Source organism: Phacochoerus africanus, chromosome 3 (assembly GCF_016906955.1).
Source record: "Phacochoerus africanus isolate WHEZ1 chromosome 3, ROS_Pafr_v1, whole genome shotgun sequence".
NCBI classification, from domain to species: Eukaryota; Metazoa; Chordata; class Mammalia; order Artiodactyla; family Suidae; genus Phacochoerus; species Phacochoerus africanus.
This window is the reverse complement of record NC_062546.1, coordinates 191,228,864-191,255,406: the sequence shown is the minus strand read 5'-3', so window position 1 is coordinate 191,255,406 and position 26,543 is coordinate 191,228,864. Positions and strand designations below refer to the sequence as shown.

Sequence of the window (26,543 nt, the reverse complement as noted above, 5' to 3'; positions counted from 1 at the left end):
GATCTCATGTTGCTGTGGCTATGGTGTAGGCCAGCAGTTGCAGTTCTGATTCGACCCCTAGCCTGGGAACTTCCATATGCCGTGGATGTGGCCCTAAAATGCAAAAAAAAGAAAGAAATTGTACTTTGGAAATAACAACAGTTAACCTTTTAAAAGTCCCTTCCCAGGAGTTCCCATTGTGGCTCAGTGGCTTATGAACCTGAGTAGTATCCATGAGGATGCAGGTTTGATCCCTGACCTGGCTCAGTGAGTTAAGGATCCAGCACTGCCGTGAGCCATGGTGTAGTCGAGCAGCTGCAGCTCTGATTTGACCCCTAGCCTGGGAACTTGCAGATGCTGCAGGTGGGGCCCTAAAAAGCAAAAAAAAAAAAAGAATAAAGTCCCTTCCCTCTCTCAGTACAGAATTGGAACAATGTATGTGACTGTATCCAGTCCTCACATGCTCTGGTGAGGTGGATACAAGTCACCTTTTCTTCTTAGCAGTTCCAAAATTCAAGGTATTTTAAAAATCAGATGTGTTTTTTGTTTGTTCATTTTGGGGAGTTAGGCCTGAAAACTCTTTGGTGCTAAAACTTGGTCTGCATAGATGAGACTATTTGTAATCTTAATTTATCCCATGTGGTATGAATATTCATTTGTTTTACTGCAGAAATAGCAGTGCATTTAATTGCAGGTGGTGTCCCAGGCCTGCTGGGAGTTTTATGGAACATATGGTGCAGACATCTTGTTTGGATTTGACCATTTAGAAAACTGGGGCTCAAAACACATTGAAGCAACTACCCAAGGTCACACAGCCAGTAAATGATAGGCCTAAGATTTGAACCCAAGTCTGGCTCCGAGGCCCTCGTTCTTTCTGCCAGCACCTAGTTTTTCTAAACGTTTGGAGAACCTGAGCCTGGGCAGTATCAATGATTGACTACTCCGACTGCAAGTGTAAAATGCTAGAATTCCACCATCCCCCCCCGCCCCCCCATGGGATATTTGGCACTTTGGTTGCCATAACTGGAGGAGGGTACACCTGGCATATAGAGGGTACAGGATGCTGAGCATCCTGTAGTGCATAATACGGTCCTTCTTTTTTTTTTTTTTTTGTCGTTGTTTTTGTTGCTATTTCTTGGGCCGCACCCACGGCATATGGAGGTTCCCAGGCCAGGGGTCGAATCGGAGCTGTAGCCACCGGCCTACGCCAGAGCCACAGCAACTCGGGATCCGAGCCGCGTCTTCAACCTACACCACAGCTCAGGGCAACGCCGAATCGTTAACCCACTGAGCAAGGGCAGGGATCGAACCCACAACCTCATGGTTCCTGGTCGGATTCCTTAACCACTGCGCCACAACGGGAACTCCATCCTTCTTGAGAAGGATTATCCAGCCCCAAATGTCAGCAGTGTGGGGGTGGAGAAACCCTGGTCCAGGCTTAACGTGCTTGTTTTTCTGGTCTCTCTGGACAGTCGTCCTCAAACGTGAGCGTGCATCAGAGTCCTGTGGAGGTAGGTCTTGTTAAAACACAGATAGCTGGGGCCACCCCAGACATCAATAAGTCTGGGGTGGGACCTGAGAGTTTGCATTTCTGCCAAGTTCCCAGTGGTGCCCATGCTGATGCTCTGGGTCCAAGAACTACACTTTGAAAACCGCTGCAGTCACGAAAGGAGTGTTAATTGCGCATGGTGCTTACCTGTGGAGATCTGCTGGGCGAGAAGTCTATTTACACTTTGTCCTCTTTTTTTTTTTTTTCCTGCTTCTGGGCCATATTTGCCTGGAGTCATTTATGTGTACTTACCTATTTCCCGGTACAACCAAACTATATATAATGGCACTAAATACAGGTAATTACACCAATGAGTAATAAATCAATGTGGATATTCAGCTTCTATCATACCTGGAGTCACTGGTAATGGTTTGGGGCTTAGAGATTTAATCAGAAACTTTCAGCCATTACTCTGCCTTTAAAGAGTTAACAGAGGACAGCTCTACTCTGTGCATTCATTTATATTTCGCTGAAGTAATAAAGGCCCTAAGCTCTTCTGTTTAGACTTAAACCTTTGCAACGCCTTAATTAGTATTTTTAAATTTTAGTTTTCTTGGCTGCACTCTGGAACTAGAATATGTGAGCATGCAAATTATACGAACAATACGTTTGTAGAGTTAAGAATATTCCTGAATCAGTGGAGTATGACTGTCTTTCTAGTCAGGAAACTGTACAAATGAAAGTGATCGCTTCAGTATTACGTTTCAGAATTTGAATGACAACGGTCATTTTTTTCTGGTAGGGGGAAACAAAATGAGTCTGCTTTCAGAGCAGAACTGAAATGTGGTGAGACAGCAGGAATTGATTACCTAGATGCATTTGCTGTTTGAACTTCTCTGCTGTGGACTACACCAAACATTTAGACAGTCAGTTGGTTGAAAAGGATCCATTTTTTTTTTTTTAAGTAAAATCTTTATTAAAAAGCCTTGTAAGTAAGTTAAGGCTGTGAATCTACTGTCTTCATTTCTGCAAAATAGTGTTTGAAGAGACATGTGCTAATGCTGTTGTTTCAGGGACCTGTAAACCAAGATTGATTTCTGCAGAAAATCATTGATTTCTGGCCTAAGTTAGTAAAGACATCTCCTGTGTTTTTAAGATATGCAGGATGTTGCAATTAAGCTGGTAAACAAGAAAGATTATAGACAACTGACTTGTAAAATATTTTTGGTAGCTTTGCTTTTTTTGGGGGGGGGTCATACAAACTACTTACTTTAACATATTTGTTTCCTTTTAGACATTTCTAAGCATATTAAGATGGTATGAAGGAAAAGTGTGTTTGTTAACTGTTCACATGGAAACAATCTTACATAAACAACTTGATTTTTAAGTGTTATGCTTAGGTGGAGACCTGGCCTAGCTGGAAGTTTCTTGTATATATAGAAAACCAGAATGTTGACTGCTTTGCCTTTGTTGTCATGCAGTGCCTAAAAATAGACTCTTTGTTACAGTGTGTTATAAAATAAAGTGAAGAAGTGAGAAGGCAGGAAGCCAGGGTGGGAAGGCATTTATTCCTCTCTCCTTAAAGAGTAGTTTTTCACTCTTAGGATCATTTTTTTTTTATAGCATAGTTTTTTGTTTTAGTTTGGGTTTTTTGGCTGTGTGATGCCAACATGTGCAAGTTCTCTGGGGGCCAGGGATCAAACCTGCACTGCAGCCGCGACCCAAGCCCTTGCAGAGGCAATGCAGGATCCTTAACCCTCTGTACCACAAGAGAATTTCATTTTTTATAGCTTGGTTAAGAATAGATTCTGGATCCCTGATGCCTGAGTTTGAATGCAGCCCTGTGATGTCAGGGCAGATTTCTTATTCTCTTCTGTATCCTAGTTTTCTCATCTGTAAAATGAAAACAATAACAGCACCTACCTCATAAGGTTTTGTGAGAATGAGACAAATTCAGATGCAAAGTGCTTTGAAGACTGCCCGGCTCAGGAAAAACGTTCCGTATGGTCTTGGCTATAATTATTTTCATTCCCATCTATTTTCCATTTAATTGCTTTAATCTCATCAAAAGCTAAAGCTGTCTCTGTTTCTCTGTGTGTGTGTTTATGTGTGTGTGCGTCTAAATGGAATGAAATTTTTCCTGCCGCAATAGGACAGTACCATTGTAGGGGTCACTTAAAAACGGAAGTTCTTGTAACTATCTTCAGGTCATGCCTTTTCATCATTGCCATATTTGAGCACTTACAAATCAAGTCAGTGATAAGTTTCCCCTTATTAAAAATCCTTGCTCTGTTAGACCACGGCCAGGTTCCTTGGTTCACTAGGAGGGCTGCCACTCTAGGGTCACCCTCACGGCTGTGATGTATTCCAGTGAGAGGACACAGAATGAAACCGACAGGTGAGGTCTGGAGGAAACCCAGTGTGAGCTTCCTAGAGTCCTGGCCCCGTGGAGTCGCTCAGGAGGTGCTTCTTCCTCCTACAGTGAGTTACACCACGTGTGTCAAGTACTGTCTGCCAGCAGGCTGGTTCGACTCCGTGCCCAAGGCTTTCACTGGGGGCCCTCATGAAGGCAGCCTCTGCCTCTAGGGCTCCAAAATCCCAGACTCCCAGGAGGAAAGCAGGTGTCACTGGTCCCTCAGTTGTTAGAGCGAATCAATAAACAAACTTAGTAAGAATAAAGAAGCATGGACCGGAATTGAAAAACAGGCTACTTTCCTCACTGCCTCCAGCTGTGCTTCTTTGGGGTTTGTTTAACCTTGGGTTTTAAGACTTCTAAACTATAAACGGAGTTTGAAACTTTTTTTTTTTTTAGTTCAAGAATCAGTGTTGCATGGGCCATACATTGATGGACTCCATCTTGGCTAGATTGCTCCTGCTCCTCAGAGGTTGTGATGGCTTTTACCCTCCTTGGTGGCACAGAGGTCACAAAAAATAATTTTGATGCTGCTAGTGAAAAGATAATAGCAGGAATGTTTCCTCAAGGGAAAAAAACATACCTGGGAGTCCCATTGTGGTGTAGTGGGTTAAGAATCCAACTGCAACGGCTCTGGTCACTACAGAGGTGCGGGTTCAACCCTGGCCCGGTGCACTGAGTTAAAGGATCCGGTATTGCCGCAGCTGAGGTGTAGGTCACAGCTGCAGCTTGGGTTCAGTCCCTGGCCCAGGAACTTCCATATGCTGTGGGTGTGGCCATAAAAGAAATAGAAAATACCTGCAGGTAGAAGACCAGCCATCTGGCTTCTGGCGCAGCATTATTCAGTTAGGGCTGGTGCAGGTACCACACAAGTGGCCTTCCATGCAGGATAAAAACCTGCCTGTGACGAAGTTAGAAGTCTGAGAGTCACCCTCATCATGAATGGTGTCCAGGTCTCCTTCCCTAGACTGTAGAAGGAGATGGATATTTTTGTTTTTCTAGACCAGTCTAACTCTCCTCATAGCAAGAGGCTGGTTTCGCTGCCTTTCAGTTTAGATAATCAATTCAATATAAACCTAGTGTTTCCTCCCTTTGTTATCAAAGGAGAAGGGCTGCTTTCTGCAGCAGTAATGAAAAGGGCAGAGTTCAGGAGCCATGCCTGGAAGGAAACTGTTATTTATTTGATAAAAGCAGATTGTGCCATATCCTTTCCTGTTCCTTTTAGGCTAATATCTTAATGTTATCGAAACTACCCCAGCTACCAGAATTATACATTTTTTGTCTGTAACCAAGGAGGTACTGTCAGACTAGGAAAAAATATCCTTTGTGGTAGGTTAACAGAAACGTTTGGTGACTTACCACGATATGAAATAGCATCAGGAATCCTAAGAGTGACTGGAAAATCAGATTTCCTCAGCCTTACTATTTGCCTAGAGTTTAAAAGAAATCATGCCTGGGGTATAATTTGTACCATGTGATATACTCTATCTATAGTCTTTGAAATCGACTAATAATCCCTGTATATCAGTTTACAATTTAAAAATGGTTAAGTTGCTTAATGTAGCTATTTGGGATGATGAGGGGTTTTTTTGAGAAATTTTTTTAAATGATCTGGTTTCAGAAATGCTGGTATGTCAGGTGAGGTAGAACTTGGCCTTGCGATTTTATAGAAACACTTGTGTACTATTTGAATCTATTTATCAAAGTGTGGACATGATTTTCAAGGTAATCATACTGGAAAATGACATGTATTGAAACCCAGACTTCCCGTTGTGGCACATGAGGCTACAAACCTGACTAGTATCCTTGAGGATGCAGGTTTGATCCCTGGCCTTGCTCAGTGGGTTAAGGATCTGGCATTGCTGTGACTGTGGTGTAGGCCGGCAGCTCCAGCCCTGGTTTGACTCTTAGCCTGGGAACGTACACATGCCGAAGGTACAACCCTAAAAAAAGAAAAAAATATATGTATTGAATCCAAACGTATGTTCTCGAGGGTTGATAGGTTTGAAAACGGTGTTAATCATGACTTACGCGAGCTGCCTCCTGGTTTAAGAGCCAGTGCTTTTCAGAAAAAAAGGATCATGCTCTGCTCTACTGTACTGTGGGCGAGCCTTTGTAGACTTGGCGATTTCCTAAAGTGCATTATTAAGTTGCTTTTAGTCAGTTCTTTGAGGGGATAAAACAAAAAGGACCAGAAGAACTAAAAGGAGCCTCTTTATTCTGATCATTCGGCCTGTCTTTGAACAGATCACAGATTAATCTCCCTGGAATAAATACTTCTTACTTCATCAGACCCATGGTTTTTAGTCTGCTTTTTATGGATCTACTGTAGTAAGGTAAAGGAACATACCGAATTACCATTCTTGAGAGACAGGATGGAGAATATTGATCAGTGTTCAGTAAAGAGTAATGACTTTGTTTATGCTTTTACAATAATAACTTCTTTAGTTTCTTGGGAATCGAATTAGAATCCGAGCAAAGTGAGGATCCCAGAATGTAGTTAAAGTAGACTTATTTGTTTATGAAGTACTTTGAAATTCTTGGCACTCGGTAAGGGCCAGGTTCCTGAATATTCTTTTTTTTTTTTTTGTCTTTTTTGTCTTTTGTTGTTGTTGTTGTTGCTATTTCTTGGGCCGCTCCCGCGGCATATGGAGGTTCCCAGGCTAGGGGTCTAATCGGAGCTGTAGCCACCGGCCTACGCCAGAGCCACAGCAAGGCGGGATCCGAGCCGCGTCTGCAACCTACACCACAGCTCACGGCAATGCCGGATCCTCAACCCACTGAGCTAGGCCAGGGACCGAACCCGCAACCTCATGGTTCCTAGTCGGATTCGTTAACCACTGCGCCACGACGGGAACTCCCTGAATATTCTTAAAGTTACACTCTTTGGAACAGATAGCTAGGAACGGTTAGCTATTGCTGTGTGCTGCGAGGTGTTTAATGGTTGTTGGCCCTGCTGGTCTCTTGCTTCTCGGCCACTTCACATCTTTTCTCTGGAGACCCCCGCCAGGAGCCTGTTGGCCTTGCACGTTGTAGCCATCTCTCCTTCCTGCCCCTAATCAGCTTTCCCGCCTGCCCAGCCCAGCCCAGCTCAACGTAGTTGTGGAATTTAGTTCTATCATTGTACATTATCCTTTGAAAAAACCAGCATATCATAAACAGTTTTTTCATGGCTCCATAGTCTTCATAACTAACTTTAATGGCAGTATAAACTATTTAATTAATATGTCTTTAACCTTTTTTTTTTTTTTTTGGCTGTGCCCAAGGCATGTGGAAGTTCCCAGGCCAGGGACTGAACCCAAGCCGTAGTGATGACGTCACTGATCCTTCACCCACTGAGCCACCAGGAACTCCAATATGTTGTTAACCCTTTTTATTATTTCATATTACTCCTTTGAATAATGCTGACATGAACTTTTAAAAACATAGAGTTCTTTGATTTCCTTCTATTAAAATATTTCTTCAAAATCAGTTGCCAAGCCTGGAATTCCTAAGTCAATTTATGGTAGTGCTGGTGGTTGTAATTATTATTATTGGGCAGGAAATGTGTTTCTCACTATATGGAACAAAATTCTTGCCAAAGAATTAGTTCAAATGTATAGTGCTGCCACAACATCATGAGAACCCTAGAAATGGCACATTATTATTGTTTTCAGTTTTTCCTTGGCTTTGTCCAGCCTGGCAATACATTTTAAACACATTTCAGACCAAAATATTTAAAGTAAAAAAAAATACAATCCATTTATGTTGAATATAGTGGACTCTCCACTGTGCTGAACAGCGAGATGAGTATGAGGTGATGGTAGCGGTGTGCACACAGTGGGGTGGCATGTGTATCACTTGACAGTCTTACGGAGAGATCCTGCCTCCCGTCTGCCTGAGGAGAACACCACAGCCGTATGTGAGTCGGTGCCTCTCCAAGTAGGAGGGCAAAGGAGACCGGTGGGTCGTGGAGCCCTCCACAGGGACAGCAGTAGCATGGGGAAGTTTGAGAGACACTTACGTAGGCTCTGAAAGAAATGACACATTTCCTTTCCAAGTACCTTTTGGAAAAATAGCAGACTTCTGTTTTAAAAATGACTTAAAAATAGAGCTTGGCAAAGATGCACGTGTTTCTAAGGTTTTGGTTTTAAGGAAAGACTTTTTTTTTAGATTGACATGGTTTTGGAATATCAAAGAAAATCCTTCTGCTAGAAAAACGAGCAGAATAAGCAGCAAGCAGAACATAAAATGAGTTTAGGTGAGTGGGTGTCAAGTTGTCAAAACAGTGAAGGAATAGTTAAGCTATTTTATCTCAGTGCAGAGAGTGGTTTAGACATTATTGTGGTTTTTGTAAAAACCATCTGATCTTGACATTTTGGTGATTACGTGGCTTATTAATATCAACCTAGAGTTTGTAATAGTTTGCTCCTGTTACTATTATGTATTATTGGGAGTAGTAGATTTTTGCTTCCCGTTTACTGAATCGTGAATTCTTTTAGTCTGTGGAATTTATTGATTTTTTTATTTCTTTTTTCCTTTTTTTTTTTTTCCTTTTCTTTCCTGTGGCATATGGAATTCCTGGGCCAGGGATCAGGTCTGAGCCACAGTTGTGACCTAAGTATCAGTCTCAGTAACGCCAATGAGGATCCCCAATCTGCTGTGCAGAGGGGGGGATTGAACCTGAGTCCCAGTGTTGCCCAGATGCCACCGATTCCATTGCGCCACAGTGGGAACTCCAGAATTTGTTTATTTATTTATTTTTTTAAACAGCCCAACTTAAGCCAGTTTTTACAATTATTTTTTAGAACAGTGAGACATTTTCTGAATTCAACACAAAACAAATTTCTGTGTCACTTAGTAGAAATCATAATGACTATTTAATACATATTTTCTTGAGAGCGCTAGAGTGTTAGGAGTTAATACTGTCTGGAGGGTTTTAGAATATGTCAACATTCTGGTCTTTAGACCCTTAAAAAAAAAACTGGACAGGTAGGTTACTAGCAGGTTTAATCCTTTTGAGACCTTTGTGTAAATGATGGCAGTGCCTGATGCCCTCATCGAGGGCCTTGGCCTTTGCTGTCCTGTCTTTGCAGGTGGAATAAAATCCTTGAGCAGATTGAACGCTTTGAGGAGAGTTGGCTGGTAACTTAGTGTAACTCATTCTGTTTGGTCACCTATGTTGAACATAAGTAATGAACATGTATCCTTAAATACTATGTATTGAGTCACAGCAAATATAATCAACAAAATGTAATCGTGTGTTAGTAGCTCAAGCCTAAGGGTCATCGTTATAAGCTTTTGTTGATCATTTTAGGTGAGGGAGGTCATGCTGAAATGGTACCCATCCTGTGGTCGGCTGCCCAGGTGAACTCCTGTCTGGGGAGAGAAACTCCTGGTGAGGGAGGAAGACTTAGGACCTGACCCGAGCTCGGCATGACAGCTTGCTGGGATGGAGGGTCTGGGTCTGGGAATTGGAAGTCCCTGATTTGAGACACTGGTGGGCTCTAAGCACAGGAGTAGTGAAATGCATGGCTCCTTGGGAGATGTGGCTGGTGGTCACCATGCCCGGGGTGGACCAGGAGGGACGCTCTCCAGCTCCTTCCTGCTTTGCTCCACGCGTCAGCTTCGTTCTTCCCCCTTTTTTTGACGTATGGAATTCTCTCATCCAAACTGTGAAACACGAGACCAGAAAGAGTCGTTTCAACTCCTGGAGGCACCCTGATCTGTTTCTGTCTCTCAGTTTCCATTTCCCAGGGAAGGAACTGACTGACCCCATTTCTGGTCTGGCCAGCTGTGAGCCAGGGTGGGATGAAGGGAAAAATTCTGAGTGATTCAACTTGGAAAAGGTTCCGTTGTGACCAGTAAGCAGTGGCCGGATGACAGGGCATGTTGTACAAATGGCTGTTGCCACACTAAGGCTTGTATCCAGTTCACATGTAAAATGGCATTATGCCTGCTGTGCTGCTGTGTTATCTTACTTGGATGAACAATATTTGGTCTTTATTTTTTTTTTTTTTTATTTTTTTGCTTTTTAGGGCCGCACCTACAGCATATGGAGGTTCCCAGGCTAGGGGTCGAATTAGAGCTACAGCGGCCAGCCTACGTTGCAATTCATGGCAATGCCGGATCCTTAACCTGCTGAGAGAGGCCAGGGATTGAACCCACAGCCTCACGGTTACTATTCGGATTCCTTTCCACTGCACCACAACGGGAACTTCTAGTCTTTATTTTTTTAAATTACAGTTTAATCATTTATAGTAATCTGTACGATCTTAAGTCCAGCTGGGCAAGTTCTGAAAAATGCATACACCCACAGCATCAACTCCCCAGAGCCTTGCCATGACCCTAGAAAACTCCCTCATATCCCTTTGCATTCTGCTCTCACCCCCAGAAGCAACCGCTCTTCTGATTTTTATCCTCACAGACCAGTCTTACTTGTTTTGAACTTCAAACAAAACGGAAACACAGAGTGTCAACATTTAGCCTTAATGTAATTTTTCTTTTTTTTAAATGGGTACACCCTGCAACATATGGAAGTTCCCAGGCCAGGGCTTGAATCTGAGCTGCAGCTATAGGCCTAACCACAGCTGTGGCAACACGGATCCTTTAAGCTACTGTGCTGGGCTGGAGATTGAACCCGTACCTTCCCAGATACCCGAACCCCTAAAGTCAGGTTCTTTTCTTTTTTTTTTTTTTTTTTTGCTTTTTAGGGCAGCACCTGCAGCATATGGAAGTTTGCAGGCTAAGGGTCAAATTGGAGCTGCAGCTGCCACCTACACCACAGCCACAGCAATGCCAGATCCAAGCCACATTTGTGACCTATACCACAGCTCACAGCAATGTCAGATCCTTAACCCCCTGAGCGGGGCCAGGGATCGAACCTGTGTCTTCATGGATACTAGTCAGGTTTGTTACTGCTGAGCCACAAGGGAAACTCCTACAGTCAGATTCTTAACCCACTGCATCCCACAGGAAATCCCAAGTCTTAGTGTACTTTAGTTCAAAGTTATAAACATTAATTCAGTGCTGGCCGTGTGTCAGAATCTATGTAGCTGTTGGAAATACAAGAGTGATTGTGACAGAGCTGACAGTAAGGGACAGTGAGAGAGTTAGGAGTCATTGGGAAGGCAGAGCCCGGCTGTGCCGGGAAAGGCAGCGGTGTCCTGCTCTGAAGAGCCAGCCCAGAGCTTCCACGAGCTTCTGTGACTGGAAGAGAGATATTCCTTACTGGTCTTCTGAGGTGATAAGCCACAGTTTTAAACCTTGGCTATTTTGGTCCTGTGTCATTTTCCTGCGTATGTACAGGATTTCCTCATGTTCCTGTGTGTGTCCTGATGAAAGGTGAGGCCCGGAGGCTGGTGGGGGAGGCTTTCCTCTTGGCTGGGATGAGCGGGAACCGTCGGTGGACGAGCAGTGGTGTGGGCCCTGCCCTGTGGGCACACCTCGCCCAGTTGCCCAGAAGCATTTTCTTGCCGTTTGTGTCCACGACGCTCCTCATTTGGCCGAGACAGCCAAGTGACCAAGTTTGCAGTTTGTTTTCATCAGGACAAGCAGTTAATGGTTCTCAGTTTGCTTTGTATGTCGTTATATAATGAGCATTTTCCATGTTATTAAAATTACTTGGAATCCTGACTCCTAGTTATTGCATAGCTTACCATATGTGGTCACATTGTAGGTAACCATATATAATATGTGTTTGTATCTATGTATACACGTATACTAATATAATATGCCACGTACTGCATGTGTATATGTCTAATTTGTCCATTCAATTAACATTATAAAATCAATTGGAAAATACTATTGAAAATAAAAAGGTTTGCCTGAAGCAGAAAAGAAGACAAAATTACGAAAGACTACTCTTTTTTTTTTTTCTTTTTCTCCGCAGAACTATCCGAGTATGGCTGAAAAGAGACAGCGGTCAGTACTGGCCCAGCATTTACCACACGATGGCTTGTGAGTAGCTGAACTGCTTTTTGTTGTCGTTGTATCTTTTTAACTTGTTGTTGTTGTTTTATCTTTAACTTTGGTGGTGTATGGAAGTTCCCAGACTAGGGGTCGAATTGGAGCCATAGCTGCTGGTCTACACCAAAGCCAAGGCAATGCTGGATCCCCGATCCACTGAGCCAGGCCAGGGATCAAACCCCCATCCTCATGGATACTAGTTGGGTTTGTTACCGCTGAGCCACAATGGAAATTCCAGTTGCTGAACTGTTGCCCCCGAGGAAGATGTCTCTGATGTCTTTGAAAAATTCAGTTTCGAAATGCCGGTTCGAAAGTGCTACTGGATTTCAAAATGAGCTTCTTAGTTGCCTCATACATCCGACGGGCTGTGTTAAACCTCAGGAAAATTCCCTTTCTCTCTCAAAGGAAGCTGGGTCTCTTGGCTTAACTGAAGCCAACTTGAGCAAAACTTGGAAAAAAAAAAAGAAAAAGGCACCCTCTCCTCATTTTTCTTTGTCTTAATTTTGCCAATTTACATTAGTAGTAACTCTGTACATAGTAATAGCTGATACTGACACTAAAACAGGGCTCTGAAAACTCTTCTCCTTTATAACAAGCCTTTTGCCTCATTTTTCATAGTACTGTTGAGAGATTTGGCCCAAGGCACAGCACAAATTCTCTAAATGGAGAATTTTCTCAGTAGTCAAATATGTTTTAAAAATGAATTCAGAAGATAAAGCTTTTGCATGGAGATTTTAGAACAGCCCCGAGAGGTAGTGACATCACGTTGCATTTACACTCCGCGTGTCCTGCAAACCTAAGCAGCCTTGCATCCTTTGTTTCCACTGGTCTTCATCTTTGCTGGAAAAAAAGTGCCCAGATACCAGCCAGAGCCAAGCTGGGCTTGAGTCCTGTCTGCTCCCCAGTAGCCACAGGGAAGGCATCCATAGCTGCTGACATCCTTGTGGTTTTGGTCCTTAATGAGGGGTTTTCCTTAGTTAAGTTTTCAATTAATCAGAGGACCCCCTAGGAAAAGACAGAAGGCTTTGGGGCAGGCTTGATGGTTTGTCACTAAAGGCTGTTATGAAGTTCTCCAAAGAAGAGTGCTTGCCAGTTCTAGACACTTGCTGACACTGCTCACAGCCTCCTGAAGAGTCATTCCAGGGCCTGGGGGGTTTGTTACAAACACAGAGCAGCCTTATTCAGTAAATTCCCTATAATCAGCTTGGGTCATCTTCTAAGCACCTGCTTTCTTGGCTGGCACTTTCTCCTTTGCCCATATAATCCAGAGTACACGCACGATTTAGTTCCTGTAAAGACTCTCACGAAGAATGATTAGGATTTTCATTTAATCTACCTTCCACAGACAGCCTGGGCTGGCTGGTCACCTTTTCTGTCTTGATAACCATTCAGTGAAAATGAAGTAGACCTTTTGGAATATTGGTGTAAAGATAACTATTACAAAAAGAACCATAAAACTTTATAATGTGTAGTATGTTAAGACTACCTGAAACCCTAATCGTGGTTTATTGTGCCAAGCAGTCGTATCTCCTATCCTGGGTCTGCGGGTATTTGTGGACGGGTAACCTTGGTTACTCTGTGCAAAATGTGAAGTGACCTGCATTTTAGTAAATGCACTTATAGAGCCCATTTGATAAATTTACTTTGGGATTTTTGGAGAGCAGGGCAGAGGTAGGTGAGATGCCCTGGGCTTCGGAGCTTACCCCTTACCCAGTGGGGGGCAGAAACAGGCTTCTCTGACGCAGGTAGCTCCTTACATCCAAGAGCCATTGATAGATCTGATAGCTCAGAATAGCAACAGCCTGGGGACCCGCTGCCAGTGCTGGGGAATGTTTTGCTGTCTTTGTGGATGGACAGATCTATTAATGCTACTGCGGTTATTTCTCCCTCCTCTCCCATCCCCCACACTTATATTTTGGCCACAGCTTAATCTCCTTGAGTCCTCAACCCTGGAGTTCATGCTCTTCAGAATAGAGAGAAATGGAGATAGGTTTTTGTCCAGTATTTAGTTCAGTGACTCCTTGGCTTGCAATTCCCCCAAATGTTTAGTTCACTTTGTAATTGTTTTCTCTCCCAGGGCACCAGAACCCAGCAGGAACAGTGCACATGCTTCCATGGCTTTTAGGGCTTGGGCACGTGGCTTTGCTTTCTCTCTTGCCAGCCATTCCTATCTTGGCCTAACAGGACCCTCTGGAAGTAGCTCCCAGAATGCTTCAGTTGCAAAGACCAGTAAAACCAGGAAAGAGCAGGCACAGCATCTCTGCTGTGGGTGACTGACACCCTCGTGTAGCTACACGAATGCAGCTTGTTGATTCCAGATGCTTCTTTATTGCCTCCATCTGGAGCACGGTCTGCTGATAAAACCACAAGGACAGTGCCGGAAGAAAACAGAATGAATTAATTTTGAGAAATAACTGTGTCTGTTTTAAGACGACTTTTATTTGAAAAGTAAATTCGAAATATGAGAAGAAAAGTGCCATGTTTTAAAAACTATCTGCAGTTTGCCCGGCTGAAGACATTTTAGTGGTCATCCACCAATTTAAACTATTTCCTATGGCCTAACAGAGGTGATCAATAAGAGAGACCTTAGCATATTGCTCTGCATGGACCAACTATGATTTATAACATTACCTCACATAACAGAAATAACTTTCCAAATCTGCTTTAGCTGAAGAAAAGTAACTCTCAGTTTCTGTATCTACTATATGCCTCATGCGTTTTGGGGGGGCACTGTTTCATGAAATCAGCACAAGAGCTATACAAGGTAGGTGATATTTTCACCATTTAGTAGACAAGGAGACAGGCCAGAGATTGAAATTCTAATTCATACCCATCAGACTCCCGCTCACCACAGTGCTGCGGGGCCGGGTGGGGTGGGGGGCCTACCAACTTCTTTCTGCAAAGATACTAGACTTTGTTGGCCGAATAGTCTCTGTGGCAACGACTCACCTCTGCCATTGCAGTGTGAAAGCATCCATAAAGCATACATAAATGAAAGAGGTTCCATAAAACCCTGTGTTTAAAAGAAAAAGTATATTATTTATCTCACTAGAAGCTTCCCTTCTAGGAAAAAAGCCAGAACATTTTTAGATACAAACCAAATAAATTACAGAAGCTTTTTTTTTTCCTTTCTTCTTTTTTTGGGGGGCGGTGGGTTTGCGGTTTAAGGTCACATTCATGGCATATGAAGTTTCCAGGCCAGGGATTGAATCTGAGCTGCCGCTGCGACCTGTGCCACAGCTGTGGCAACACTGGATACATTAACCCACTCTGCCAGACTGGGGATCAGATCTGTGCCTCTGAAGTGACCTGAGCTGCTGCAGTAGGATTCTTTTTTTTTTTTTTTTAAATATCATTTATTTATATATATATATATTTTTTTCTACTGTATAGCATGGTGACCCAGTTACACATACATGTACACATTCCTTTTTCTCACATTACGTGTTCCATCATAATTGACCTCACTCCAGTCAGAATGGCCATCATTAGTAAGTCCACAAATAACAAATGCTGGAGGGGCGTGTGGAGAAAAGGGAACCTTCCTTCACTGTTGGTGGGAATGTAAGCTGGTACAACCACTATGTAGTAGGATTCTTAACACACTGTGCCACAGCAGGAACTCCTTTTTTCTTTTTTAAATGTGAGAATTCTCTAGCCTTATAAAATTACTCAGCACGTTGTAATTTTTACACAGAAGAGAGCTGTTACATGTTTATGTACAGTTAGTTGTAGGGTTGGGCATAAAAAGAAATGAAAGAACCTTAAAGCTAAAGCATAAAGATTTAGTACCAACAGAAAAGCAATTAAAAATGATGACAGCGAAACTTTAAAATCATTAGAGATTTGATTTGTTAGATAATTTTATGCATGATTATTAAAGAGCACTTTGTATGAAGATACATATATATTTATGGTTATAGTTTTTTTGTTTTGTTTTGTTTTGTTTTTTTCCGGTCACACCCATGTGGAAATTCCCAGGCCAGGGAGTGAACCCACCCCACAGCAGTGACAACACTGGATCCTTAACCACTAGGCCACTAGGAAACTCCTGTGGTTATAATTCTTAAACATGATCTTTTTTTTGTAGTTTCAAACATCAATATGGCAGATAAAAGTATACAAACTTGTATTCAATTCTAGTTGTTTCTTGTATAGACAATTTTGGAATCTGCATTTCAAGTTGATAGTCCTTTGAATGCAACTGAAGTAGTCTTTAATCTTCGGATCATGTTTCTGCCTTTGAGTACAATCCAGTATTGTAGTTTAGTTTCTTGCTTTGGTACAGAATATCAGCCATTGTGGACAGAGAACTTTAAGCTATTTTCAAATGGTAACTTCATTTATAAGATTTTTTTTTTCCTTTTACCTTTTTATGAGAAGCTTTATGTGAAAAGTAAACTCAAGTTCGTTTGCTTTTTTCCTGGCGTGCGTTTCTTTCCATGGTCAATTAAGATTCCTAAGGCTGAAGTGAACCCAAACATTTCTTTTTCCAAATGTTCCACTTTATAAATCACTTTAATTCTGATTCTTAGCAGAAGGAGATGATTTAGAGTTTCCCCTTTCTGAAACTCATTCTCTGACCCATGCTTTCTGGAAGAATAGGGAGAACCTGGAAGAGGTATGTATCTGAGACGAGTCCAGGGCTGTTCCAGTCCACAGTACTGCTGTGGATGGAGAAGCACATCTACTCTCGCAACGCCAGTTACCACAAACTGGGGTTGTGTGTGTCACTGCAAAACGGAATTTTTTTTGGCTGTTGGAAAAGAGACAAGTAATCCCAAAGTGGTTTCCCCAGCTTGCTCACATGCCATAGAGTGGAAATTGTGGTGCCGGGACCCCCTCTTGCCACAGATGCCAGCTGCTGTTTAACCTGTGCTGGGGAAGTGGGGGAGGGGCAGGATGCCCTGCCACCTTTGAGTCGCAAATCACCCACTGGAAGCATGGGTCCCCAGACCTTTCCAGAAACAGGTACAAGTTTCAGTCAGCTGAAACTTCATGCTGGCTCACTTCACCCAAAGTTAAAGTAACTTGGAAGATGATTGAGATTAAAATTTTAAACTAAAGCAACAGAAAGAACTTTAAGGACATTTTTTATACAACATTTTTGCCCTTTCTCTCTTTTTTTTAAAGTGAAAGCAAGTTTATTTAGAGAGATACCCATTCCATAGGCAGAATGTGGAGGGTCTCAGGTGAGAGAGAATTGCCCACTTTTTTTTAACCTAAGTTGTGTAGCTCTTTTTAATAATGTACCTTGAACAGTGAATTAACATGCTTAGCTTTGCTGGTAATGTGGTCTTTGTCTCTCTGGCAGCTCCTTGCTCTGCTATGGCTTACCATCATGATAGCAGACGGATATTTGTGGGCCAGGATAACGGAGCCGTGATGGTAGGTAGCTTCCAGAATGTATTCATTTATTGTGCTGACTTCCCCATGTTCCTTCGTGTTGACAGTTTAAATAAAGTTAACAATAAATGCCTGATTGTTTGGCATTAGAAAATGTTTCATCAAGATGGTTAGACCAGGAGTTCCCGTCGTGGCTCAGCAGAAGCGAATCCAACTAGGAACCATGAGGTTGAGGGTTTGATCCCTGGCCTTGCTCAGTGGGTTAAGGATCTGGTGTTACCGTGAGCTGTGGTGTAGGTTGCAGACTTGGCTTGAATCTCGAGTTGCTTGTGGCTGTGGAGTAGGCCAGTGGCAACAGCTCCAATTCCACCCCTGGGACCTCCATATGCTGCAATGCAGCCCTAAAAAAAAAAAAAAAAGGTAGTTAGACCTAAAAGTGGATTGCTTTTAGTTAGTGCTTAATTGTAAACTGTAGATCTTCCCAGATTTAAGATCTTGGATTATGATGGGGTTATATCCTGATAAACCTATCATAAGTTTAAAATATATTTTGAATCACCTAATCTTCTGAATGTCATAGCTTAGCCTGGCCTATCTTAACGTGTTCAGAACACTCACATTAGCCTACAGTTGGGCAAAATCACTTAACACAAAGGCTATTTTGTAATAGCAAGTATTGAATATCTAAGTAGTTGATGGCATACTGTGTTGAAAGTGAAAAACAGGTTTCTGAACACTCATTCTCTGTTTCTCTCCTCCTTTCACCAGGACCGGTGGTCTGAAGACCGCACTTTGAGTTGTACTGCTTTATGGAACTGGCAGTGGGAACAATAAACAAGATTTAGCTAGTGACGTTCTATTACGTGTAAAGTGGTATAGTAAGTAGAGCCATAGTGAGTGCACACGGGAGCCGTGAGAACTTGCCGTGGTGCCTGCACCTGGCGGGAGCTCTCGGCTGGCCTGCTGCTGTGCTGAGTCTCAGGGGGAGGCAGAGGACCTCAGACAGGACAGTGTGAGCAGAGACAGAGAAGTTTGTTTTTTTTTTGTCTTTTTAGGGCCGCACCTGCGGCATATGGAGGTTCCCAGGCTAGAGATGGAACTGGAGCTGTTGCTGCCGGCCTATGCCAGAGCCACAGCAACGCCAGAGCCAAGCCGCATCTGTGACCTACACCATAGCTCAGGGCAACACCGGATCCTTAACCCACTGAAACGAGGCCAGGAATCAAACCCGCAACCTCATGGTTCCTAGTCAGATTCGTTTCTGCTGCGCCAAGACGGGAACTCCAACAAGTTTTAAAGTCAGAGTGTATGCAGGGAAGGAGAATGAAGCAGCTTTGCAGCATTAAACACTGGAGACTGAAGAGGCGGCTGGAGCAGGTCCTAGAGAGCCTTGCGTTCAGGTCCTGTTCCGCTCTAGGTGTGGTGCAGAGTGATCATTTAGGAACAGAGTAGACAAGGGCCCTGTTCTCAGGGCTCTGTGGCCTAGTGGGAGGGACAGGTAATACGCAGGTAAACATCAAATCACAAGTGGTGGTAGATGCTATGAAGAAATGAACAGGTGCAGTGAGATCAGGCCCGCACAGGGGTGTGCACCCCACCTCCCACCCCCTCTTGGTTAGGATCCTCTGGAAGGAGGGCTGCTCTAGGGCTGTGACACTCAGCTAATGCCTGAAGGCTGGGCAAGAGACAGCCAGGCAGGGCCAGAGTAAGTTTTCCAGAAGTGAGGATATGCATGAAGGCTCGAGGCAGGCAGATCTCTGGGCCTGAGGACCAGAGAGTGGTTCTTCTTGGCTGCATGGTGCTGAGTGACGGGGCAGGCCCAAGGTGCGATGGGGCATGTGGGCTGAGGCCAGGTCATGCAGGCCCTCGCAGGTCTGGGTGGAGTTTTAAGTTTTGTAAACACTGCTGGGAACTCTCACAGAGTTTTCAGCAGAGGGATGGTGTGATGTAATTTGTATTTGTGAAAGATCCCTCTGGCTGCCCAGCGGACGGGGGGCAATTAGAGTGGAGGCAGGAACATCAGGTGTCGTGGCAGTACAGGCAGGAGAGGGTGGTGGCAGTGAGGATGGATAGAAGCAGGTGGCTCGAGATACATCTGTCAGGGATGGGCTGCGGGGAGGGAGGAAGAGAACAAGTCAGGTGACAGAGAGCTTTCTGGCTTGAGTAACTGATGGACAGCGGTATCATTTATTGAGAAGAGAAAGGCGTGGGGGTGTGTGGGGAGAAGGGCCGTGGAGGGAAAGAGGACCACGGGGGGCCACCTGTACAGTTTCGATGTACAGCGAGATGCCCAGTGGCCATGTGGAGTTGGCATTGGATTTGCAGGCCTGGAACCCAGGGGGAGCCTGGGCTGGGGAGTCATTTGCACATAAGGTATCTTTCAAGCCATAAGAAGAGCTGCTATCACCAGGAGAGAGCAGACAGGACGCGGGCCTGAGTCCTGAATGACTCTGACTTAGGAGTGGGGTTGATGGGGAAGCCTGCCAGGGAGGAAGGGGAAATGATCCTGAGTGCGTTTAAGGAGTGTAGACTGCATCCTGTAAGCTGAGCTTCCCAAACTCGCATAGTCAGTCCTATGCATCATTTAGGGAACTTATTAAAATACGCATTCCCTGGCTCCATGCCAGACCCCCAGCTTCAGAACCAGTGGGGAGGGGCCTGGGAACCTGTATTCTAGCAAGTCCTCTTGGTGACGCTTCGGATCGAGTGCATTAGGGAGTCACTGCACGATGGGAGCCAGTGAAGAGCACCAGGCAGGGCTGTGGAAGGGCCAGGTGTCTGTCTTGTTAGCTTAGAGTCCTGATATGTGGAAAGTGGGTTTGGGAAGTCCAGGCTGAAAGTGGGGTGCCATTTGGGAAGTGGAAGAGGACCCCAGTATGAGACTGTGAACACGGGGGTGGTGATGGAGATGAAATGATGGCTGTAAGAACTGTCTGGGTAACAGACAATCAATGTTTGATTAGGCGGAGGTGTTTAATCGAGAGCAGTACGTGTAGGACAGATTCCGGATTTCTAGCCTGGATGGTGGCAAATGATTAGCTGCTTCCAGAGACAGAAAAGATACTGATCTTGAGGGAAAACGTGATGGGCTCAGTTTTAACACTTGGGTTCATGGGCCTGAATCTCAAGGGCTTGGTGTGGGCCGGGGTTGGGAGTCCTCTGATTTAAGTCTCAGTGGAGGCTACGCTGGTCGCTGGCGTCAGTTAGGGATAGCAGGTAGGTTGAGAAGAGTGGGGGGCCAAGGTCACAGTCACTGGAGAATGTCAGTCCAGGGGTTGGGAACCCACAGGGGAGACAGAATAATAGGCAGAGTTGGAGGAAGGCCAGCCAGGACAGTATGGTCGTAGAGGCCGGAGAGGCAGTAAGTTTCAGGGAGGGCAGAGAGAGGATGAGATCAGGGCTGGAACATGACCTTGGGGATGGCGGTTAGCAGCTGGTGTTGCAGGGAGAGCCCTTTCCATGCTGTGGGGATGGGGCCCTGGGGTGTGGAGGATTGATGAGTGACGGGGTGAGGAGCTAGAGAGCATGAATGTTTCGAGAGCGGGATGATCTGTAGAGAAGATTTTGGCTGAGGAGGGGACCAGGAAGGTTGTAGTATTGCCGAGAGGGTTTTGTTGCTTTTGCTTTTTAAATTAAAGGAGAAGGAGCCCTGACTGTATTTAAGGGCCAAGAAGGAAAGAGCCAGGAGAAAGGACAGGCTGTCTGCTTAAGCAATTCACTCAACAGTAGCCAGGTGTCGAGGGCTGGGGGGCTCTGGGGTTGGGGAGTCAGTGCCCACCAGCTTGGAGCTGCTGTAAATACATTCTGTAGTAATAAATGCCAGTGGTCTTGTTTTTCTCCTTCGGAAGGTTCTCTAGGAATAGTATGGTGATGTGCATACTCAAATATAACAAGAAGCAAAGAGTGCAAGCCTCAAATAGCCTCTCTAGTGGTGGCAGTGGTCACACAGCTGTTTCCACAGGGACCCTTCTTGTAGCTCCTGGTACAGGGGTACGCTCTGCGGTTGTAGGAGGGCGTATTAAAACTCTTACAGCTCTTCAGTGGAAAGGGGCAGTGTAAATTCAATTTGTCATTAGTTAGTATTGATCTATTGATTTTTTTGCCCCAACAGAGATTAATGTATGTAAAATGCTGATACGTTTTTGTACTTTGTAAAACCAAGATGGAGAACAAGGAGTTGGCAATTCCTTTGCAGGTTTTCTCTTTTAATTCTGACCAATCAATAATTCATGATGTCCACATTATCTAGACCCTTAAGAACTTATCAATTTAACATTGATCAGTAGAAATTTTAATTAATGCTTTTTCTTCAGAGTTTTATCTTCTCAATTTCATGCTAAGGCTTTTTTTTTTTTTCTTCTTTCTTTTTAGGGCTGCGCTTGTGGCATATGGAGGTTCCCAGGCTAGGGGTTGAACCCGAACTGCAGCTGCCGGCCTACACCACAGCCACAGCAATACCAGATCTGAGCCGCGTCTGTGACCTACACCACAGGTCACGGCGATACTGGATCCTTAACCACTGAGCGAGGCCAGGGATCAAACCCTCATGCTCATGGATACTAGACGAGTTCATAACCACTAGTAGTGAGCCACAGTGGGAACTTCTGTCATACTAAGGCTAACTTTTTCATTAAGAAGTATATACTTCTAATTTTTTTGTGGCCACCCCAGGGCATAGGGAGTTTCCAGAGCAGGCAGCTGCAGCAGTGAGGGGTCCTTAACCCACTGTGCCAGGCCTGGGATTGAATCTGCATCCCAGTGCTCCATGGACACCACCGATCCTGTTGCACCACAGTGGGAACGCCTTAATTTTTTCCATAGTTATAAAGTATTACATAGTCTCTAAAAATTTTGGAAAATACAAGTGTATATAAAAAAAAGAAAACCATCCACAATCTCTAAATTTACCTTTGTGTGTGTGTGTACATGTTGCCCCTTGCATTGCTTCAGATACCCAATGCCTTATTTTCACTGGGGCTGAGAACTCTGCTGTTAATGAATCTTTGTAGTTTTGCTTTATATGTATCATCTTGAGGGAATTTTAGTGAAGACAAGGGAGCACAGTTAACAGAGTGGCTCCTTTGCAGTTAGAGGAAGAGGAAATGCAGAGCACTCATTTGTAAAGTAAGAATTGGACAAAAATGCTGTGCTGCTCAGCAGCACTTCCTTTATTTGTCTGGTCCCAAAAGAAATGGTGTCCTGCAGACAGGGCTGATGAAAGAAGCAATTCATATTGTTCTGATGTAACTAGTCTCAAGGCTGGTGTTGGCCAATTTTGGATTTTACTTCCTTTTGAAAGTTCAGTTTCTGTTGTTCTTAAAACCGTAACTGTTTTCTTTCTTTCTTTCTTTCTTTCTTTTTTTTTGTATTTTTGCCTTTTCTAGGGCCGCACCCGCAGCATATGGAGGTTCCCAGGCTGGGGTCTAATTGGAGCTGTAGCCCGCCAGCCTACACCAGAGCCACGGCAACTGGGGATCCAAGCCACATCAGCAACCTACACCGCAGCTCACGGCAACGCTGGATCCTTAACCCACTGAGCAAGGCCAGGGATCAAACCAGCAACCTCATGGTTCCTAGTCAGATGTGTTAACCACTGCGCCACGACAGGAACTCCAGAACCATAACGCTTTTCTTATTGCATGTGTTTGCTTTTAGGAATTTCATATTTCTGAAGATTTTAATAAAATGAACTTTATCAAGACCTACCCAGGTAATTGTGATATTTATTCGTATACATACACACATAGATGTGCACACACAAAACTAGAACACCATGGCTTCTGTTCAAAATTAGGTTTCCACTTTAACTTTTTGGAAGTTTTGTTACCCCCAGTTATGTGAGAGGCTGTTAGCTCTTTAGAGTTTATTTATGATCCTTTTCCTGCTTATTAACATTTAAACTTTTGGATACTATTCCGTTGGGTGCATGTATCAGATTTAATTTAACCATTCTTCTATTTTTGAAAACTTGTACTGCTTCCATTTTTTTGATAACATATTAACATATATGATGGTGTGTGTGTATATCAGTGAGTGTGTGTATTTCTCTATATGTGTTTATACATACGTGTGTGTGTGTGTGTGTGTGTCCTTGATGTTTACTCTGACTCTGATCCTGTAACTTTGATCACTTCTGTTTAAGAGACATTCCTACAAGTGGAATAACTGGGCCCAACTTTATTTATTTATTTTTATTTATTTTTTTGTCTTTTTGCCTTTTCTAGGGCTGCTCCTGCGGCATATGGAGGTTCCCAGGCTAGGGGGCTAATCGGAGCTGTAGCCGCTGTTCTACACCACAGCCACAGCAACACCAGATCCGAGCTGCACCTGTGACCTATACCATGGCTCACGGCAGTGCCGGATCCTTAACCCACTGATCAAGGCCAGGAATTGAACCCTCAACCTCATGGTTCCTGGTCGGATTCATTAACCACTGAGCCACGACAGGAACTCCTGGGCCAAACTTTAAAACTTTTTTTTAATACTCTAGATTTATTTTGCACAGTTCTTTCCAGCAATAGTGTAAATTTTTTAATGAGTGATGGTTGAGAGTGCCTGTTGATTAAGTCTTCATTGCTCTTTTTATGTGTTTATTATCATTTTTTTTTTCATCTTTTTAGGGCTGCACCTGTGGCATATGGCAGGCGGGTCCCAGGCTAGGGGTTGAATCGGAGCTGTAGCTGTCAGCCTATGCCACAGCCACAGCCACGCCAGATCCAAGCTGCATCTGTGACCTACATCACTGCTCACTGGCAACACCAGATCCCTAACCCACTGATTGAGGCCAGGGGTCAAACCTGAGTCCTCATGGATACTAGTTGGATTCATTACCACTGAGCTATGATGGGAACGCTTATTTATTGCCAGTTTGATAGTCAAAATAGTTCTCAGTTTTACAGTTATTTAAGCTTTATTTCATGTTGGCCATTTGTTGCATTTTATGAATACCTGTTGGTAAATTTGCATGTATTCCCAGGGAGTTGTAGTGTTTCCTAATAAATTTACAAGAAAGTGTCCCTCCATTTTTTTTAAACCTGCCTAAACAGTTGAGAACAAGGTGAGAGAGATCTCTGTTTAGCCTTTGCCCTCATTCACCAGAGTGGACATTTATTAAACACTTGTTGCACGCATGGTCCTATATGGCGGAATAGATAGGTTACTGCCCTGGTGTGACTTGAAATTGACCTGAAAATACAAATGTTCCAGAAGTTAGGTCATGGAACCACCTTCCTCATTCTCAGCTATTACTTTGGAATACGGAACTTTGTTTTACCAATAATCAAAATGCTTCATTTTACAAATAATTAAAAGTTACAGACAAACAGATTATTCCAGAAACAAAATGCTTACATTATTTTTAAATTCCAGAACATTTTAGTTTCTCTTTTTATAGTGCCAGTGTTTTCTAAAAGATCAAAACACTAAAGCTATAGACAGTAGGAAAACTTCTGTTAAGAAAAGATTGCTGTGGAGTTCCCTGGTGGCTTAGTGAGTTAAGAATCCAGCATTGCCACTGCCGTGACTTGGGTCCCTGCTGTGGTGTAGGTTCAGTCCCTGGCCTGGGAACTTCTGCATACTGCAGGTGTGGCCACAAAAAAAAAAAAAAAAAAGAAAGAAAAGATTGCTGCTTTCCATATGGAACTCACTGATAGTCAAGTGTGGTGTGTGTGCGTGTGTGTGTGTTTAATCGGTTCTCTTATATGTTATTTGAATCTCTCTTGAGAGTTTCTCTTCAATGATTTCTAGCTTTTGGTTGTCCTCTCTGTAGAGAGGCACAGGGTGGGGCGATTATGGGTTGGGGGAAAGCAGGTTCTCTGAAGACTTGTTCAGAGTGCAGCTGTTTCCAGGATAGGACTGCTTAGCCTATGAGTCTGCGGGCGGACCAGGTTGAGGAGGGCAGGGTAGGCTCACTTCTCACCCGTTAGACACTGAAGGCCAGAGGTGACATTTCTTCCCAAAAGGCGCAGATGTTCCCTTTCTGTTCCCACAGCTCATCAGAACCGGGTGTCTGCGATTATCTTCAGCCTGGCTGCGGAGTGGGTGATCAGCACTGGCCACGACAAGTGTGTCAGCTGGATGTGCACCCGCAGTGGAAACATGCTCGGGAAGCACTTCTTCACTTCCTGGGCTTCGTGTTTACAGTATCCTTCCTGGGGCTGACCAGCTCCTGCCCCTACCTCCTTGTCTTGATCATGGGTTGCCAATTGGAATCCCAAGACTGGGTGATGCCTAAATGTTTCACATAAAATCCAAGACTTTCTGTCTCTACTTTTCTTTGGTATAAAATTGGTTTATTAAATATAATAAATAATTAGAGAATTCCTGTTGTGGCTCAGCAGGTTATGAAACTGACTAGTATCCATGACGATGCAGGTTCGATCCCTGGCCTCTGTCAGTGGGTTGGGGATCCGGCGTTGCCGTGAGCTGTGGTGTAGGTCACAGATGCGGCTCCGATCTGATGTGGCTGTGGCTGTGGCACGGTTGGCAGCTGCAGCTCTGATTTGACCCCTAGCCTGAGAACTTCCATGTGCCACAGGTGTGGCCCTAAAAAACAAAACAAGACAAAATAATTAAATGACTTGCCGTTCTCTGCTGGGAAGTGCTAATACATATGTGTTTTAATACAAAATCTCAGAAAACCTAAACCTCGTTAATGCAAACCCCTCTCCTCACTCCTTTCCTCTCCAAAGTGAAAGAAAAGACTTTTTGTTGTATAAATAAAAAAGGAATAAATCTTCTAGTAATTAGTTATTTGTAGACCCTGTAAGAGAATATAATAAGGGTGGGTGGCTCTGGAGTTCAGAAGTGGGCTACAAGGAGTTTTGTAGTCTTTTGTGTGTTTAGAAAAAGTTAATAATCCTTATAATACTCCCAGGGATGCCTCGGGATCCCCAAAATGTTACGAAATTGCCATTTGGAGATTTTTCTGCTGCTACGTGGTATTTGTCTCACGTAGCACTCTCTTGCTCGGGGCTGGGTGTATAGCTGTGTATCTGTTGATGGCAGGATCACAGCTGTCAGCTGCAGGCAAATGCCCATCGTGGCTTGTTTCAGGGCTGACCTTTGGTGTAGTACAATTCTTTTTTTCCACTGAAAGCCATTATTGAAAATGTTTGCTGTGAACGAATGCACATCATGAGATATTTGAAATAGGTCATACACTTTAGGATCAAATAAGGGAACAATACTCAGATGTGTTGTGTGCTGAATAGGCTTTTCTGTTATATATTAAGCTTTCATATGGGTTGATAGAAAAGGGCATAGAATCACATAATCAGGGCCCTCCTACGGTCCTTGTCTTGGAATTGAAATAATAGTTAACCCTTGTATGCAAGTTGATTTGCCAAGAATTTCTCCAGCCGTAAAATG

The 26,543-nt window shown here is 43.8% G+C and overlaps 1 protein-coding gene across 1 annotated transcript in view; it reads left to right on the top strand.

Moving 5' to 3' along the window:
• WDFY1 (WD repeat and FYVE domain containing 1) overlaps nt 1-26,543 on the top strand; it is a 50,600-nt gene that overhangs the window by 3,239 nt on the left and 20,818 nt on the right. Inside the window, exons 2-5 of the mRNA XM_047773635.1 lie at nt 11,752-11,819; nt 17,143-17,216; nt 22,830-22,884; nt 25,165-25,315. Of these exons, the coding sequence (XP_047629591.1) occupies nt 11,752-11,819; nt 17,143-17,216; nt 22,830-22,884; nt 25,165-25,315 (348 nt within the window). The remainder of the gene's footprint in view (nt 1-11,751; nt 11,820-17,142; nt 17,217-22,829; nt 22,885-25,164; nt 25,316-26,543) is intronic.